At 37.6% G+C, this 16518-nt stretch overlaps 1 protein-coding gene across 8 annotated transcripts in view; it reads right to left on the reverse strand.

Annotated features, from left to right (window-relative positions):
- Window positions 1–16518, reverse strand: part of LOC140480604 (E3 ubiquitin-protein ligase HECW1-like) — a 467461-nt gene that overhangs the window by 161150 nt on the left and 289793 nt on the right. For all 8 annotated transcript variants that reach the window (XM_072575690.1, XM_072575692.1, XM_072575685.1 and 5 more), the window contains one exon: window positions 9145–9295. In XM_072575690.1, the coding sequence (XP_072431791.1) occupies window positions 9145–9295 (151 nt within the window). The remainder of the gene's footprint in view (window positions 1–9144; window positions 9296–16518) is intronic.

Genomic DNA, 16518 nt, shown 5'->3' on the forward strand with positions numbered 1-16518 from the left:
TGGCTACTTCTCACACATCCAGATTTCTGGGTTTTGATGTTTTTCAGTAACATCAGAAGCAGTTTGGGGTCTCAGAAGAGTTGGGGGCTTCAGTGAACGATTCCTAGCTGCTACTTTCACTGAAATCTCTCTTGATGTCATTTCCTTCTGGATTGGAGAACTGCATGAGAATCTATGTCTGAATTTGCCTTTGTGCCAAGGGGTGTACTTATGTAATGTTATTATGTTGGAACAGTCAATTAGTAACAGGTACCGTATCTGTTATTCGGTTGGGTTTTCAAATAGTTAAGTTATTCCAAATTCCTCTTTCTTTTCTTTGCATTGTAACAATAGCATTTAAGTAAATTGTGTTTTCCTTAACATCAAGTAGTTAACAATAGCAGTTGTGTAGCATCTGGAACATGGTCCTTCACATCTACTTTTAAATTAAAAAGTTAGGGTCCAGGCTACCTTCTTTAAACATTTTGAGGTGGGTCTGACCTGGTCCATAACAAAATGTATCATGTGGATACATGCATGATTTAAAGACTGTGTGTGCAGTGCATGTGCAGAGACTTATGAAAGTGAAACTGACTAGAATTAACCTATAGTTCTGTTAATGAATGATAATTTATAATATTTGAAATGCAAATAAAAGTACATGTTTTTTAATGAAAAGATGAATGTTTGCAGAAATAAAATTGCTGCTCACTGTACTGACAATCTTGTGACCTCTATCCCTGCTGTAAGTACCTTAGTGTGTAGTCTGCAGCAACATTAAAACATTTCACTTGCAACTGTGATTTTTAAATGTGTGTGAGCAAAGACATGAGTGTCAAACACTCAAAGCAGCTCACGTTTAGACATTATAGTTTACATAGCAAAACATCCCAAGGTGCTTTGTAGAAAATATTTCAAACAAAATTTGGCATCAAAATATTCATGAAGATATTGAGTCAGGTACCAAAGGTTTGGTTGAAGAGCAAGATTTGAAGACAGTCTCAAAGAAGAAGAGAAATGTGGAAAGGCAGAAAGGTTTAGGGACAGAATTCCAGGGTTTAGAGAATTATGTATAAAACATGTTTAAGGTACCATCAATACTCAAGAACCACTCTTTATGTCCAATTTGACATCACACTGGAGTAATAATTCATGTAATTTCAAACCCAATAGTCTGATCTGGTTCTTGCCCCAGTTCCTCTCAAACAATTCTATCCCACCCCGATGAAGGATCAGTCTGTAAACCACAGTTAGAGTGAGTTCCACTATTATATATAATATCCCAGAACACTTAATGTGTCAACTATGGAAAATTCATTAATTGTGTTTGAAAGGAATATCAACTAAACATAGAGCTACAAAGGGTAAACTTTATTTCCTGATCCCTCTCAGTATAACTCCCTGGAGGCAATGTAGTATTGATGAAGTTACTCTATTGTATCATCACTGAAATCCAGAATACCAATTTAATCTGTTGAAGACATAAACATCTGTAAAATTCTTACCAATGAAAGATATAATTGACCTATTACTGAACTATTCAGCTTAGTTACCACTATAAGTTTATTCATACTTTTCGATAAGACAGCCCTGGATATGTTTCAAAATGACAGTTCCTGATATAACAGTACACTGTGTGATTAATATTTCTAATATCAACATGTAAATCAAAAAGCTGGATTATATCTGATATGCAGAATGGGATCAGGTAGTCGAAGGAATGATAAGAAGTGGAAGGAAGTCCAGATCTCTTATTTACAATGTGTAAAGTGAGGGTGAGACATTCTAATGTATGCACTTCCCTTCTTTGTTCATATATTTTTGCTGTCACTGATTTATCATCTAGGTTAAAACTGAGTTAAAATCTAGGTTAGCTTTATCAATAGGACCTTTGATCATTGATCCCTTATGCTGCAATTAAGCTGGAATTTGCGGGTTTTGAGAAGATTTGTAGCTTAGGTTGAGGTTCTAGATGTAGGTTTGCTGACAGGTCTGCTAGGACTCTTCTGCCTGTAAGACAGAACATTTCCAGTGATGACGATAGTGGCATCTGGGACAACGTGTGTAAGATATAATTACATGGTTATGACTCTATGTCAGGCTGTTGCATGACTAGTCTCTGAGACAGCTCTCCCAATTGTGGCAATTATCCCCAGATATGGATAAAGAGGACTTAGTAGGCCCAATAGAGCTAAGTTTGTTTTGTAGTTGTATAAACTACAAATCTCTAAAAAGGAAAGAATTTGGATTGACCTAAGACTTGTGATTGATACAACAGAGTGGCTGGCTAGACCATTTCAAAAGACTGTTAAGAGACAATCACATTGCTGTGGGTCTGGAGTTCCACATAATATAGACAAGGGAAAGACAGCAGATTTCCTTCCCTAAGGGACATGAGTGAAACCAAGTGGGTTTTTAAATAAAAAATCATTATTACTCCATGATTATCATTAGATTTTTAAGTCCATTTTAAAAAATTGAATTCAGATTCCACCAAATGCCTTGGTCCCCATAGCATTCCATGGGTTTCTGGATTATTAGTCGAGCAACACTACCATGAGACCATTGCTTCTCCACATATAAATATGAATACAAAGTGCTTTGAGAGAAACATTATTTACAAGCTGTTATTTCAGATTTTGCTCGATCAGTAGGTTAATTGGAAATGTTAATGAGAAGTGTTTTATTTACTAATTTAGGTAATTTGATGTTTTACTATGATCACCACAGTTAGAGGCATATTTAATTATTCACAACTGGACTTTGAGAGACTTATCTATTTAAACTATTAAAAGTTGAATTTTATGTAAGTAAATGAATAATTTAGAATTTGTTCAGGACCACTCAACCTCAGAAAGCCATCTGGGTAGGTTCCAAAGGACAGAGCATGCCAGCTTTACTTGTGCATTTACAGTCTGGAAATTATGTACTAATCTCCTAAGGAATTTTGAGGGAAAGAGTATAAAAAGCAGTTTGGATCAGTTACAATACACAGAGATGAAGATAATCATTAATAATCTTTACATTCTGTAGGTAATTCAAAGCAGAAATCATGGGATGGAGAAACATATTTTATTGTTTGGGTTAATTGAAGTTTCCACAATAGAGATTAATGAATTTTGGAGTGGAATTCCACTGAGAAGAGAGAAATTCCACAAATTCTAAATAATGTTCTGCAGTTGAATACAGGAAGTGGAGAGTGGAAAATATGAGAAGCCAAGTGCTTTGTGATTAATTAGAACACAGAAGACACCACGTACAGTTTTGCAAAGTCTCTCAGCTTGGGAAAAAAACTTCCCACATGCAAAGTCATATATTTAATCACAACCAAATTGGCTAGAGCATCTTGGACAATACTTTAATTTGAGGTTATTGTTAAAGTTGTGCTTCTGATTACATTGATTAATTGCATAAACTTAATTCTATTTAGCTAATACTTTGTATATCAAATATTTCTCTGAAGTATTAGAAAAAACATTTGCTGTTTGACATCGGGATGACCCTGCCATATAGTTATTGATTGCAGTTGTGTTTGCAATTTTGGTATCATTTCATTTGCAGTGGAAATACTGAATTAGAGATTGTTTTTATCATGTAGTAAACCCTGCTCTGCATCTCTTAATCTACTACAATATAACTCCATCAGGAAGAATGTCTTTAAGAATCCTTGATTAGTAGCAAGGTCAATCCCCTTAAACCAGCTTTGTTATAAAATAACTGAAGCCCATTGGTAAAAGCTCAAAAATTACTGATGATGGTATTAAGGAAAACAATGTTTAACGGGTGTGTATGAAATTAAGTTTCGATTTTAGTGGATGCTTTAACTGGTTTGAACTATATTCATTATTAAAATAACAGATAAAGAAACAGGATATGAATCCATTAAACATTCATTATCCAATTTTGCCAACAATAATTTTAGATTTGATCAATAATTTACTTGTTAACTAATTCTACACAATGGGTTTCAAATAATAATAATAATCATGCCTGTCTTTACTTTTTCACATTTAACGCTTCTATACTTACGTTATTTTATATTACATAACAGTCATGTATGAAACTAATAGTCAATGACTTCATCTGAAGCTAAAATGTGAGAAGGTTCACCTTACATACGAGGTCATAGCTACCCCAGATTTCCTTGGTGAAATGTTTTTACCAGAGAAGTTAATCCCAGTGACAGTATCATATCGGTGTATTTAACTGAGTTATTGATGTTCTTTGTTGCTCAACTTCTGCAGCATAGCAGTGTTTACAATAAATTGGAGTGTATATGTCAAACCAGCATATAAGACCACCCCATTTTCCTGGCCCTAATTGTCATTTTTTTTCTTTTGTATGAACTCAATATATAAGTCAACAACGACATACTCTACTTGTGTTGGGATTCAGCCTTCATTTTTCACTTCACAAATGCATATTTAAGTTTCTGGTAACTTGTAACCAGGTGCAAAGGATCAAACAGGCATTATGCATGTGTTGCAAAGATTTGCAGGAGTTTAACTCACACTCCATTCTTTGTATTAAGACACTGATGACAATTCAAAATGGCAACCATCCACACCTAGCCAGCAGTTCACTTTTTTTTAACAGTGTGGAAACAGGCCTTTCGGCCCAACAAGTCCACGCCGACCCTCCAAAGAGCAACCCACCCAGACCCATTCCCCTACATTTACCCCTTCACCTAACACTATGGGTAATTTAACATGGCCAATTCACCTAACCTGCGCAAATTTGGACACTTGGCATTCAAGTCACCTACAATTTCCAAAGGGATATTCTGAGGCATTAAAGGCCAATTTATACTGAAACGTTTACAGTGAATTATCATTTCCATTGAAACACTTGATTTCAGTTTGTCAATTCACTGATTAAGGAACAGGAGCAGACATGGGATTTAAGATTCCACATAATTTTCTGACTTTCATCTACATTTGAAAAGCTATGTCTGCTAAAAGGTTGCATCAGCCAGAAGAAAGTGGATATGCACTGTCTCTGATTTGCAGACCTTTATGGTAATAATGGAAAATCCACATTTGATAATGCACAAATTGTTACTGTGTGCAGTGGGGGAGAAACCAGTATATAGACGCTAAGGTAAAGTCACCATAGTGTTACCAGACCATCTGGCTGCTTTCTCATTAGAGAGAGAGACAACTGATGGTGATTTAACCTTATGGTCACCATACCTCAGGCAAGGAGAGAAGTTGAGAAGATGATTCCTGCAAAGTAATCTCAGCTGGTATGGAAATTGAACCATATTATTGACGTCAGTGTGCATCGCAAACCAGCCATTCGGCCAACTGGGCTAACCAACCCCCTCTGAGAGAGCTGTGATGAATGGAATAATGCTGTCCTTCTTACAAAAATCTTTCATTTTTTGATTGAAAGACTGTTATATTTGCCTTAAATTTGACTAAATATAGTTGCCTTAACTTTGTGATTCAAATAAGTCTGTGGCTTGTGGTGAGGGTGTACGTATGCTGGGAGGAGCAAAGTTGGCTGCGCCCTGTTGTTTGCTGCAAGACCCACCCTATAATTTGCATTTACACATAAAGTATGGCCCGCCGGCCAGTTCATTTAAAAGCATGATCCACAAACACACAGTAGATAGCAGCAGGAGTAGACCATACTATTCAGTGAGGCTGCTCCGTCATCAATATGACTTTATCTCATTTTCAGCTTCACCACCACTTTCCTGCCTGCTCTCCATATGTCTTGATACTTGAGAGATTTATCGCAACCCAAATACATTCAATAATGGTGAATCCACAGCTCTTTGGGTAATGAACTCCAAAAGTTCACAAACATATGCGTAAAGAAATATCTTCTTGTTTCAGTCCTAAATGATCAATTCCTTGTCTTGAGACTGTTCTCCCATGATTTAAATTGCCTGGCCAGTGAAAACAATCTCTCAGTGTCCACTCTGCCACGTTTTTTCAGAAACCTGCTTGAGTTAACATGATCACGTTAAAAATGCCAGAGAAAACAGACTAATTCACTCAGCCTCTCAACATAGGATAGCACTCTCATCCCAGCTATCAAAGATTGAGATAATGATGTTTTCTTTCACAAGGATACAATGATAATGTAGCATGTTCACAACTTTCAGAAATTCCCTTCATGTTTTACTTTCATTTTTGAACTGCCACCAGAGAGAACATGCTACCTTATATAGAAACTAGTCATAGAGTGGTACTATGATTACTGTGATGTTATTTCAGGACCCATATGAGTTTCTCTAATTATTTTAAATTCAGTTCTAATCCTATAATCACTAGATGGAACCAGGATGGGACTTATTGCATCAGTTCCTGCAACAAAGCTCTATTTCCAAACAGAAATATCAAAGGCATTGAGGAGCCATGGTGCCATCAGCTGGGAAATGTTCTTTATTTTCAGATTTCTTTTGTCCTCTGCCTTCTTCATTCAGAGATTGCACATAAGGAAAGTTGTATTGGACTCTCAAGTACCCTGGGATTTTGACATGTATAAAACTAGTAGCCCTTTCCTCTTCCAGTTTCCATTGACCAGCTCTATCCCACTCCTTGGTCACACTGAGGTTGAACCAGAACATTTGAAATGTTGGTATTATTTCTGACCCCAAGATGAGCTTCCAAACACATTAACAACCTATCATTAAGCCCACTTATTTCCACCTCAACAGCATCATCTGATACCTTGTCTTTCACCCCATGTCATCCGTTACCAAAACTCTCAAACAAGCTGTTTTTCTCTGTCTATAGGTTCAGTGAGCCCAATGCTTTCCTTAGTGAGATTCTGCAGGTATTAATGTGAACTCACCCAGCTTGAAGCAGGTAATATACCCAATAGAGGATTGACAGGCAGTGGGTTAACTTTCTCAGCACATTGGAGCACTAATGCCTCAGGAGGCTCCAGATTTCATTGAAGCATGTTGCTCCCTTTCACAGCCTTCTGAAGCAAGACCACCATCACTCTGGACTTAGCTGATAAGTGGCAAGTAATATTCATGACACACAAGTACCAGTACAAGAGCAGGCTGAGGCTAGAAATCCTGCAGTGAGTAACTCATCTTCTAACTCCCCAAAGCCTGTCCACAAATACACGAGTCAGAACGTGATGGAATACTCCCCACTTGCCTGGATGAGTGCAGCCCCAACAACACACATGAAGTTTGACACCATCCATGACAAAGCAGCCCATTGAATGGAACCACATCCAAAAACATACAATCCCTCTATCACCGACGATCAGGAGCAGCATTGTGTACCATCTATAAAATGTACTGTATAAGCTCTTTAGACTGCATCTTCCAAGCCTTCAACTACTTCCATCTAGAAGGATAAAGGCAACAGATACCTGGGAACACCATCACCTGCAAGTTCCTCTCCAAGCCAGTCCCTATCTGGACTTGGTAATGTATTACTGTTCTTTCAGTGCCACTGGGTCAAAATCCTGGAGCTCACACCCTAACAGCATTATGGGTGTTATTGCAGCAAGTGAATTTCAACAGTTAAAGAAGATACCCACTTTCCCAAGGACAGTGTGGTGGGTAATAAATGCTGAGGTAAAAACAATGACTGCAGATGCTGAAAATCAAATACTGGATTAGTGGTGCTGGAAGAGCACAGCAGTTCAGGCAGCATCCAACGAGCAGCGAAATCAACGTTTCGGGCAAAAGCCCTTCATCAGGATTATAAATTTATTCCTGATGAAGGGCTTTTGCCCGAAACGTTGATTTCGCTGCTTGTTGGATGCTGCCTGAACTGCTGTGCTCTTCCAGCACCACTAATCCAGTAGTAGGTAATAAATGCTGGCCCAGTTAATGAAGCCCATCTGACTTAGAATGATATCATCTTTCCTTCAGTGTCATTGGGTCAAAATCCTGCATCTCCCTTTTTAACATCATAGGGGCTGTAATGATTCATTATCATCTCAAGGACAATTAAGTATAGACAGTGAATGCTACCCTTGCCAGTGATGCCTACATAAACAAATAAAATGAACAAAGAAAATGCAGAGTTTTTTTGGAGTTAGTGGCATCTTTGCAGCTAGCTGTAATGCAGTGAAGCACCGAGAATTGAGCATCGTTCTCTTACAAACTTTCTGTCTGGTCTCATGAAAGAAATGAGGAATACAGTTGCACAATTTCATCATGCTTTTAAAAAATGTATGATGATTTGAAGAGAGCAGTGTCAATACGTTGCACTCAAATTTAATACTGTATATACAATTTACAGGCCTTCCTGTTTCTCTGATCACATCAAGGTAATGTTTTATTTCACCAACTCAGGTTTCACTTGTATCTGCTTGCAGAGAATATGTGCTGAACCTTTCACAGCTGTTCATCTGACCATACGTTGTAACTTCCATGAGAAATCCCAGAGGACAGCCAAAGCCAAAGGAAGTGGTGAGGAGAATTCCAGCAGAAATTTTACCCCTATGTGAATACCAAGTTGCCACGGACATACAGCTTCCGCATAAAGTCAATTCCGAAATAATGTTTTCATTGAGACGTTAAAGCTGATAATCCTGAACAGTAAACCACTGTTTAATTAGTACTCATAATCCAGGTCAATTATGTCCTGCCTCCTGTTCACATGTAGCCTTGATCCATCTCTTGTCTCTGAGTATTTACATTTGGTTTGACTGCCAGATGCTGACAAATCTGGAATCCAATTCTGCTCCCTTGATTTCTCCAGCTCACCAGTGAAAGTGAGCAGGTGGCATTTGGCTGCAAACTCAGGACTCTGTGCAATGCAGGTTTTATTGATCTATAGAAACCAAATAATATATAATTTGTATAACAATTTATATAATATATATGGACTATATTTTTGCTCTTCCTGTGACAAGTGTCTAAACCTTTTGTTTAAAAGTGTTAATTGGTAATCTGTGGGTGTAGAGTTCATTATTCCTGTACATACAACTGAGTTGTGAATAAAAAACTATTTACCACTAGAGCACTCAGAAAATGTTACTGATTACACTCGTCCTTTCTCTCAGTGGAAAAAGCAACAGCCAAACACAGTTTCTCCATTAGAGGAACAATTAATATTTGAAGAAGCCTTACAGCAATAATGAATGCCTTTCTATCATTTTATCACTCTTAAAATATTGCATAGATCTATCTCCAAATTAAATGGGTAGAGAACATTCTCTATTGAAAGTATCACATACCTTCGGTTCAGTTGTTCCATTTGTTGGATGGAGCTAGAACGGCGCAAACCATCAAGTGTAGCAGCTGCTGTAGGTCGCTGCCATGTTGTTGTACGGTTTACGTGATCCACATAAAAAACTCTTCCATGACTATCAATCCGTGCTTCCCAGTCTAGAATTTAACAAGGTATATTTTTAGCTTCCGATTGCAGAAATCTAAGCATTATACTTCCTGAACAAATAAAACTGTAAAGATCACAAGCATCCCATTCTTGTCTGAGTTCTTACCTCTTTCAGGAGATGTGAGTTTTGCTGGTAAGCCCAGCTTTTGTTTTCCAACCTGAATTTCCCTTGGACTGAGTGGCTTCCGAAGCCATACCAGAGTAAGTTCAGAGTCAACTACTTTGCTGTGGATCTGGAGTCATAAGTAGGCCAGACCAGAAAAGAATGGCAGATTTCCTTCCCTAATTAGTTTTAGTGAACCAGATGGGCTATTACGCTAGTCAATGATAGTTTCATGGTCATCATGACCAATTTTCCAGATTTTTAATTGAATTTAAATTTCATCAACTGTTGTGGTGAAGTTTGAACTTTTCTCCCTAGAATATTAGCCTGGATCTCCAGATTACTAGTCATTACGAGACATTATCATTATATCACTAGCCAGATAGGTTGCGAATGGTGACAGTAAAAGAGTAAAATATTGTCGAAATGCCAGTGAGCAATTATTATGATTTTAAGACAAGAAGCATTCTTTATTGAGAGAGAAATAATTCAGATTTGAACCCAAAATTTTAAGTTCATTATAAATCATCAAGAAAAGCTTTTCTAATGTTAAAATAATGCTGATTTAAAACAAATGTATACTGCCTTTTAGCTAAGATATTAAGTTAATTTGTCAGTGTGCCAATTCAAAGGGTATGTAAAGTTTCATATTGGCACAATCGAGACCAAAAAGCTCATTGAAGAAACATTTCCAGTGGCTGTTTTGGATTTTAAGCTGGTTTACCCCTTTGCCCTCTCTCCATTGCTGTGATGCCCTTTGGGAGATAAAGCACAGGAGTATTAATGATTGTCGGAATTGAATCTTGTCGGAATCCCAACACAAACTGGGAATGACCTGGTACAGCTTTGCAAATAAAAACCATGAACCTTTCTCTTCGCTTGCTCTCCTCTGTGACATCCAGGATAAAGATGCAAGATCTAGGTATGCAATTACAAAGGTAATGCATGCTTTAAACACATCAAGCTAACTAGTTTATTGGAGTCTGAATCAATAAAGCTACTGTTAAAGATTTACAGATAGTTTTAATTCAACCTGTTAATTTGAATGGTCTTAAAAAAAAGTTTGCTTTCTTTAATATGAAAATACAGACTCTTACTAAACCTCAATTAGACTCTTTTCCAACTTTAAACTGATTGCCACCATAAAATAAGCTGGTACCTGATTATACAAACCACAATAAGATATATGATTTAGGTTTTTTTCCGCACAATTTTCAGATTAGGAATTATCCAGCTCTGTGTAAGCTTTAGATAGATAAGTATGCCATTTGAATCAAAACAGCAAAATAGTTTTTCTGTATTTCACTTGAAAAATAAAATGCACTAATTCCTATTTTCAGGCATCACTTCTCCATTAAGCCTATGCTTTCTCTGGCAGATTTAATTGATTTAAAAAAGCAGTTAGTTTCCTTTACAGAAATTAATCAATCATTTTCTATCTGTTCAAAACTTCATATTTACACTCTGAAAGTGGATTCAAGCATGCTGTCACCTTCTTTTTTTCCAGAATGGACATTGAAGTGAGGTGATCAGAATATAGAGGAAAAGTGAAGAATATATAGGAAAAGAGGTAATGCAGAAATGGTATAGCAAATTCTGCAATCTCTCATGTGGTCTATAGTTGAATACAGCAGTTTAAGATATTTCAGATCTTACTGATGGAAGTTATGCTAATTTTATAGCTGACATATTATTGAATAATGATGTCCTAATCAAAATGGGGTTTCGTTTTAAAACAATGGATCTTACTAGATTGATACAATAAATGCCAAATTAATACCTATTAAGCTAATTCAGTTGTAGTATATTTTAACTAAACCAGTCCTTCTATTAAACTATTTTAAGGAAAAAGCACATTGCGTACTAACGGGCCAACTTGAACTAAAGGAAAAGTAAAATATTGCTAAGTTTTGAATAATTTATTATGACCTGTATCAATATGGCAGCCATCAAAATTGCTTCTCTTCAGGAATCAGAATGGAGACCCATATCAGCCGAAATATAAAAGACTTGTGCTGTGTTCCCTACAATGGCAGAATAGTTAAGCTAAATGCAGTCATATCAATTATCATAGTTTTTTAATCTTTACTGCACACTCAAATTCAATAACAAATTAGCCCATAAATGTATCTCCTGCTCTATTTACAGAAGATAATGCAATCAGGGATCTGGAAAGAAGTTCAGACTTTAGACTGAAACATTAGTGTTAATACTTAGACTAAGCTCCAACTCAGAAACGCGCGTCTGGAATCAACAAAGAACAATAAGGCATGCGGAAGAACTTGATGTCATAAAGCAGAGGTGAAAAGATCTAGAAGAAATGGAATGAACCAGGACCCAGTCAAGTTTAGTGTGGGAAGCAACAAAGCTGCTTATCCTTGGTGAGGGCTCTCAGGCTGGAATGTTTTATCTTCTTGCATTCCAAAGGGTATGGTTAAATACCTGAAGTGGACATTCAGATAATAAGTAAATAAGTAATAAACATAACTAAGTTATGTAAACATTGTAATAACACAGTATTGAAAATTCCACATGAATCATTTTCAATTCTCAGTTGCTATTTCAAAGGGAATTGGTCTGTCCTAGAGAAACGTTCATTGACTGAAATCCATCCGTAACAAGTGGGAGCACAAAATGCAACATAGCAAACATTTCAGTGTGGAATAGGCCCTTTCTTTATACTACAGTGTATGTGGGAAAGGGAAAATTATTGCAGTAAAATTAGAAACATTGTTTGTAGGCATTTATAAGTTTACTACATATGTCTAAATAGAGGCATGCTGGGATTATAGACATATTGACTGAGGAAGAATAGATATAGTTCTCACAAACATCCATTTCCAAATAATGTTTCTACCAGGAAATTAGGATTGCAATCAGAAGGGCACAGAAGTATATCACAGATGAGTTCCAATGCCTGAAGAACAACAAAGTATGCTGACAATCTTTTAATATCTACTGTCTTTTGTTGCTGATTATCCCATGAATTGGGAGGTGAATAATACAGACTGTATAATTGCTATTGCTTACGCAGCATAGAAACATCTGTCTACCTCATCGATTCAAATTGTAGAATTTTAAAATACGTTCAAAACTGAATTTATGTCATCAATATTTGAGGTGAAATGGAACAGACACTTTGTAACATTTGATTGCATATAACTTGAGTTTAAGAAAACCTCCCTTTGGGATCTTACTGATTTGGTTTTCTACATATCATATTATCTTTGGCAATTTCTCAAATATGTTTATTTCATAAATTTAAGCTTCTTGGACATTTATTAGATTCTAGGAGATTTCTGAGTGAGTATTTATTGAAGGAGGTTTATGTTGATGATGATCTGATTTGGGCTCAACAGCACATGTTATGTTCAGGATTTGTAGATTCTTTCCATATACCATGGCCATTAGAAGAACTGTACATAACTCTTTATGGTAGTACATACACATTTGATAATCCCATTTACAGATTAGAGATTTCTGCAAGAGTTTGAGAGACAAAGGCAGAAATGCTCCTTAAGCAATATGACCACATTATTGAGGATTTCATGCAATTCTGTTTGTTATGTTATACAAATGACATAAAGGTTCTGCAGAGAGTAAAGAGAAAGATACCAGAAATATGTGGGTTACATGTCAGGAAATGGTCGACAGGCTGGGTCTCTTTTCTGTTGAAAGAGAAAGGACTGAGGTTGATCTAGTAGCAATCTTTAAAATTCTGAAGAGTTTTGATTGACTAGATACAAAAGTAATGAATGGAATTGTATAGGGGCCTGAACAATATAGGCTATGGCAAGATTTGTGGCAGAATTGCATGAGAAATCTTGAGAGGCCAATCTCAATGATGAGCTGCATCTGCCAGGTACCAAGGCAAGCTTTTTGCAGGGTAATAGCAAGTTCACAATTAATAGGGACTGTTGTTGTAAATATCTCATCAACTGCATGTCTTGTTTGTTTAATATGCAACTTCCTATCTTATCAAATGTGCTCAGCAAACTAGACACGAAGATTTCTCAACACTTGAGAGCTAGCAGCTGGTGACTTCAGCTTCCAACTGGGGAAAACTCAAGGTATAAGATGGTAGGCAGAACAGCATCGAAGAACATGCTAGGCAGTGGGAAATTATTGTCAGTGGCCACTGGGAGAACATAGAGAAACCAGGGTGGGTAAGATGTGTAGGGATGGGTAATATTAGTGCTCAAAGGCCTGGAAGGTCAGTTGGAGGTAAAGTTCACTCCTTATATGGGGGAGATGGGTGGAACTGGGCTGTGGGTGTAGTGTGAAGCAAAAGGGGTTGTGGAGGCTCACGATGGGGGTGGGGAGGATGTACCTGTCAACCAGGCAGAGCCTAGAGATGACAGTGCCCAGCATGAGCTGTATTCCTTGCTACCACTTGCTTTTCCCTAGATGTGAAATGCAACCGGAAAATGGCTGGGACAATGCTCAGGGTGAGTGGAGTCAGGGTCACATTAATGGATGAAAGTGTGGGTTCCACATCTGCTGGATGCTAGGAATTGAAGGGACGCACACATGAACCAGCAAACTCTGCTACTTTTCATTTGTAACCATTTCCTTGCTCAGTTGCAACGAATGCAGAGTGAACATGGTTAGGCTTCTAATATTGAGAAAAACACATTTCATGGTGCCATTGGTACTTGCAAATGATGCAGAAGTTAGCAGTAATTACTTAAAAAGAGGCAAATGCTGGACAAAACTGCCCCATTAATTATGAAATGGCCAAGGGTGCTATGCAGCAAAGGGATTAAAGGGTTACGTCATGCAAGTATGATCGTGGAATTTCCCGATTATGGTGAAAAGTTGAATGATTAATATGGATCTAGAATAGGAGGAGGATTGGAGCACAGCAGCAACCACCCCCACCCTCTCTACCCCTCAGCACACACACAACTTTGATGTGATAAGTTAGTTTCTCAACTGGCACAGCACATTCACCACATTGATGCTCATGCTACGACCATGGTGATGGTGGAGCAGAGTATAGAGCTCCTGAAGATGTGGTTCTGTTGACTGAACCCAGACAAGCATTGGCAAACTGACATTGCACTTCACTGACAAAATAATGGCATGTCAATGTACAAACACAAATCTCTTGGCACGTGGCTAGCATTGCTGACACTCCCTCACACAGACACCATTCTCTCAATTTGGTCTCTATTTAACCACCTGGCCACGTCATTTACTGATGCTTAACTACATTTGGTCTAACTGCCCTCTCTAAGTCACATTCTGTTCCCAATTCCGACTAGAGACTCACTGTTTGTTATTGCCCAGTAGGGAATAATTACATAACAGCAAGTGATCAGACAGCTCTAAACAGGAGATTTCATTGACAGTCAGAAATTGTGAAGACAAATGATAATAGATAATAGAATGTCAGGAATCAGAGATTAACTGATCTTGGATCCACTGCCGTTTGTGGAAGAGAATTCCAAACATCTATCTCCCTTTTTTTGTGTAGAAACGCCTCCTGACATCTCTACTGAATTGTTTGACCCTAACTTACAGACTATGCCTCCTTGTTCTAGGACTCCCAACCAGTGGGAATAGTTTATCTTTATCTACCCTGTCTTTTCCTATTGATATCTTGAAGACTTTGATCAGAGTATTCCAAGTGGAGTGTAACAAGGGTTTTGTATAACTGCAGCATAACATCTATATCCTTTTATTCCAGTCCTCTAGATATAAAGGCCAGCATTGGGTGGCATGGTGACTCAGTGGTTAGCACTGTTACCTTACAACACCAGGGACCCAGGTTCAAAACCAGCCTTGGGTGACTGTGTGAAGTTTGCACATTCTCCCTGTGTCTGCATGGGTTTCCTCCCACAATCCAAAGATGTGCAGGTTAGGTGAATTGGCCATGCTAAATTGCCTATAGTGTTCAGGGATGTATAGGTTAGGTACATTAGTCCAGGGTAAATATAATGTAGTAGGAAAATGGGTCTGGGAGGGTTACTCTTCGGCGGTTCGGTGTTGGGCTGAAGGGCCTGTTCCCACACTGTAGGGATTCTAATCAATTCCATTAGGACTCCCTGCTCATTCTCTGCATCTGATTGTGATATTTTGTAGAAGCATCTGAACACCTAAGTCTCTTTAGACATTAACTGTATTTAACTTCATAGCATCTAGAAAGTACCCTGACCTATCCTTTTTCAGTCCAAAGTGAATAACCACACAAATGATTGGTATGTTTTTAATTCATAGCCATTCAATTTACACATTAAGAAGCCAACCTTATTTCACTTTAAGAACAAAACATTGTGGCTGAAAATTACTGCAATTTAATGAATAATCGTTGTTGCTTAATGTCAAATACATTGTTTTGCAGGTCACTAAGATGTACAAAACAACCTCTGCCTGTTCAAATTTTTTGCCAACCATGTAATTCATTCATGTTATGTACCTATACAAATATAGAAGTTCTAATACAGTGATTGTCTTCTGATCAACCATAGAATCATCCAATGGAGGCTGAGCTGTGACCTTATAGAGGTTTATAAAATCATGAGAGGTATGGATAGGGTGAATAGCCAAAGTCTTTTCCCTAGGATAGGGTAGACCAAAACTGGAGAGCATAGGTTTAAGGTGAGAGGGGAAAATTTTAAAAGGGGCCTAAGGGGCAACCTTTTCACACAGAGGGTGGTACGTGTATGGTATAGAGCTACCAGAGGAAGTGGTGGAGGCTGGTACAATTACGACATTTAAAAGGCATCTGGATGGGTACATGAATAGGAAGAGTTTAGAGGGATATGGGCCAAATGCTGCCAAATGGAACTAGACTAATTTAGGATATCTGGTCAGAATGGCTCTGTTTCTATGCTGTACAACTCTGACTATGACCCAATCCATTATCATTTATCTTTTTAACTGCGATATGAAACAAAATAAAATTATCCTCCATCAGATGGAATACAAATCAACACTTCAGCATCAGGTTTGTGTCAGCATACAACTGAGAAAATGGATCATTGAACAGCTTAATATTTGGAAAGGTCCGAAAAAGACCTCAGACTAGGAAATTGCAAACATCATCTTACATTTGAAGATCTCTAAATAATGTTGGTACTGCATAAAGATGAGGTGGAATCTTCC

This window comes from Chiloscyllium punctatum, chromosome 8 (assembly GCF_047496795.1).
Source record: "Chiloscyllium punctatum isolate Juve2018m chromosome 8, sChiPun1.3, whole genome shotgun sequence".
Lineage (NCBI taxonomy): Eukaryota > Metazoa > Chordata > Chondrichthyes > Orectolobiformes > Hemiscylliidae > Chiloscyllium > Chiloscyllium punctatum.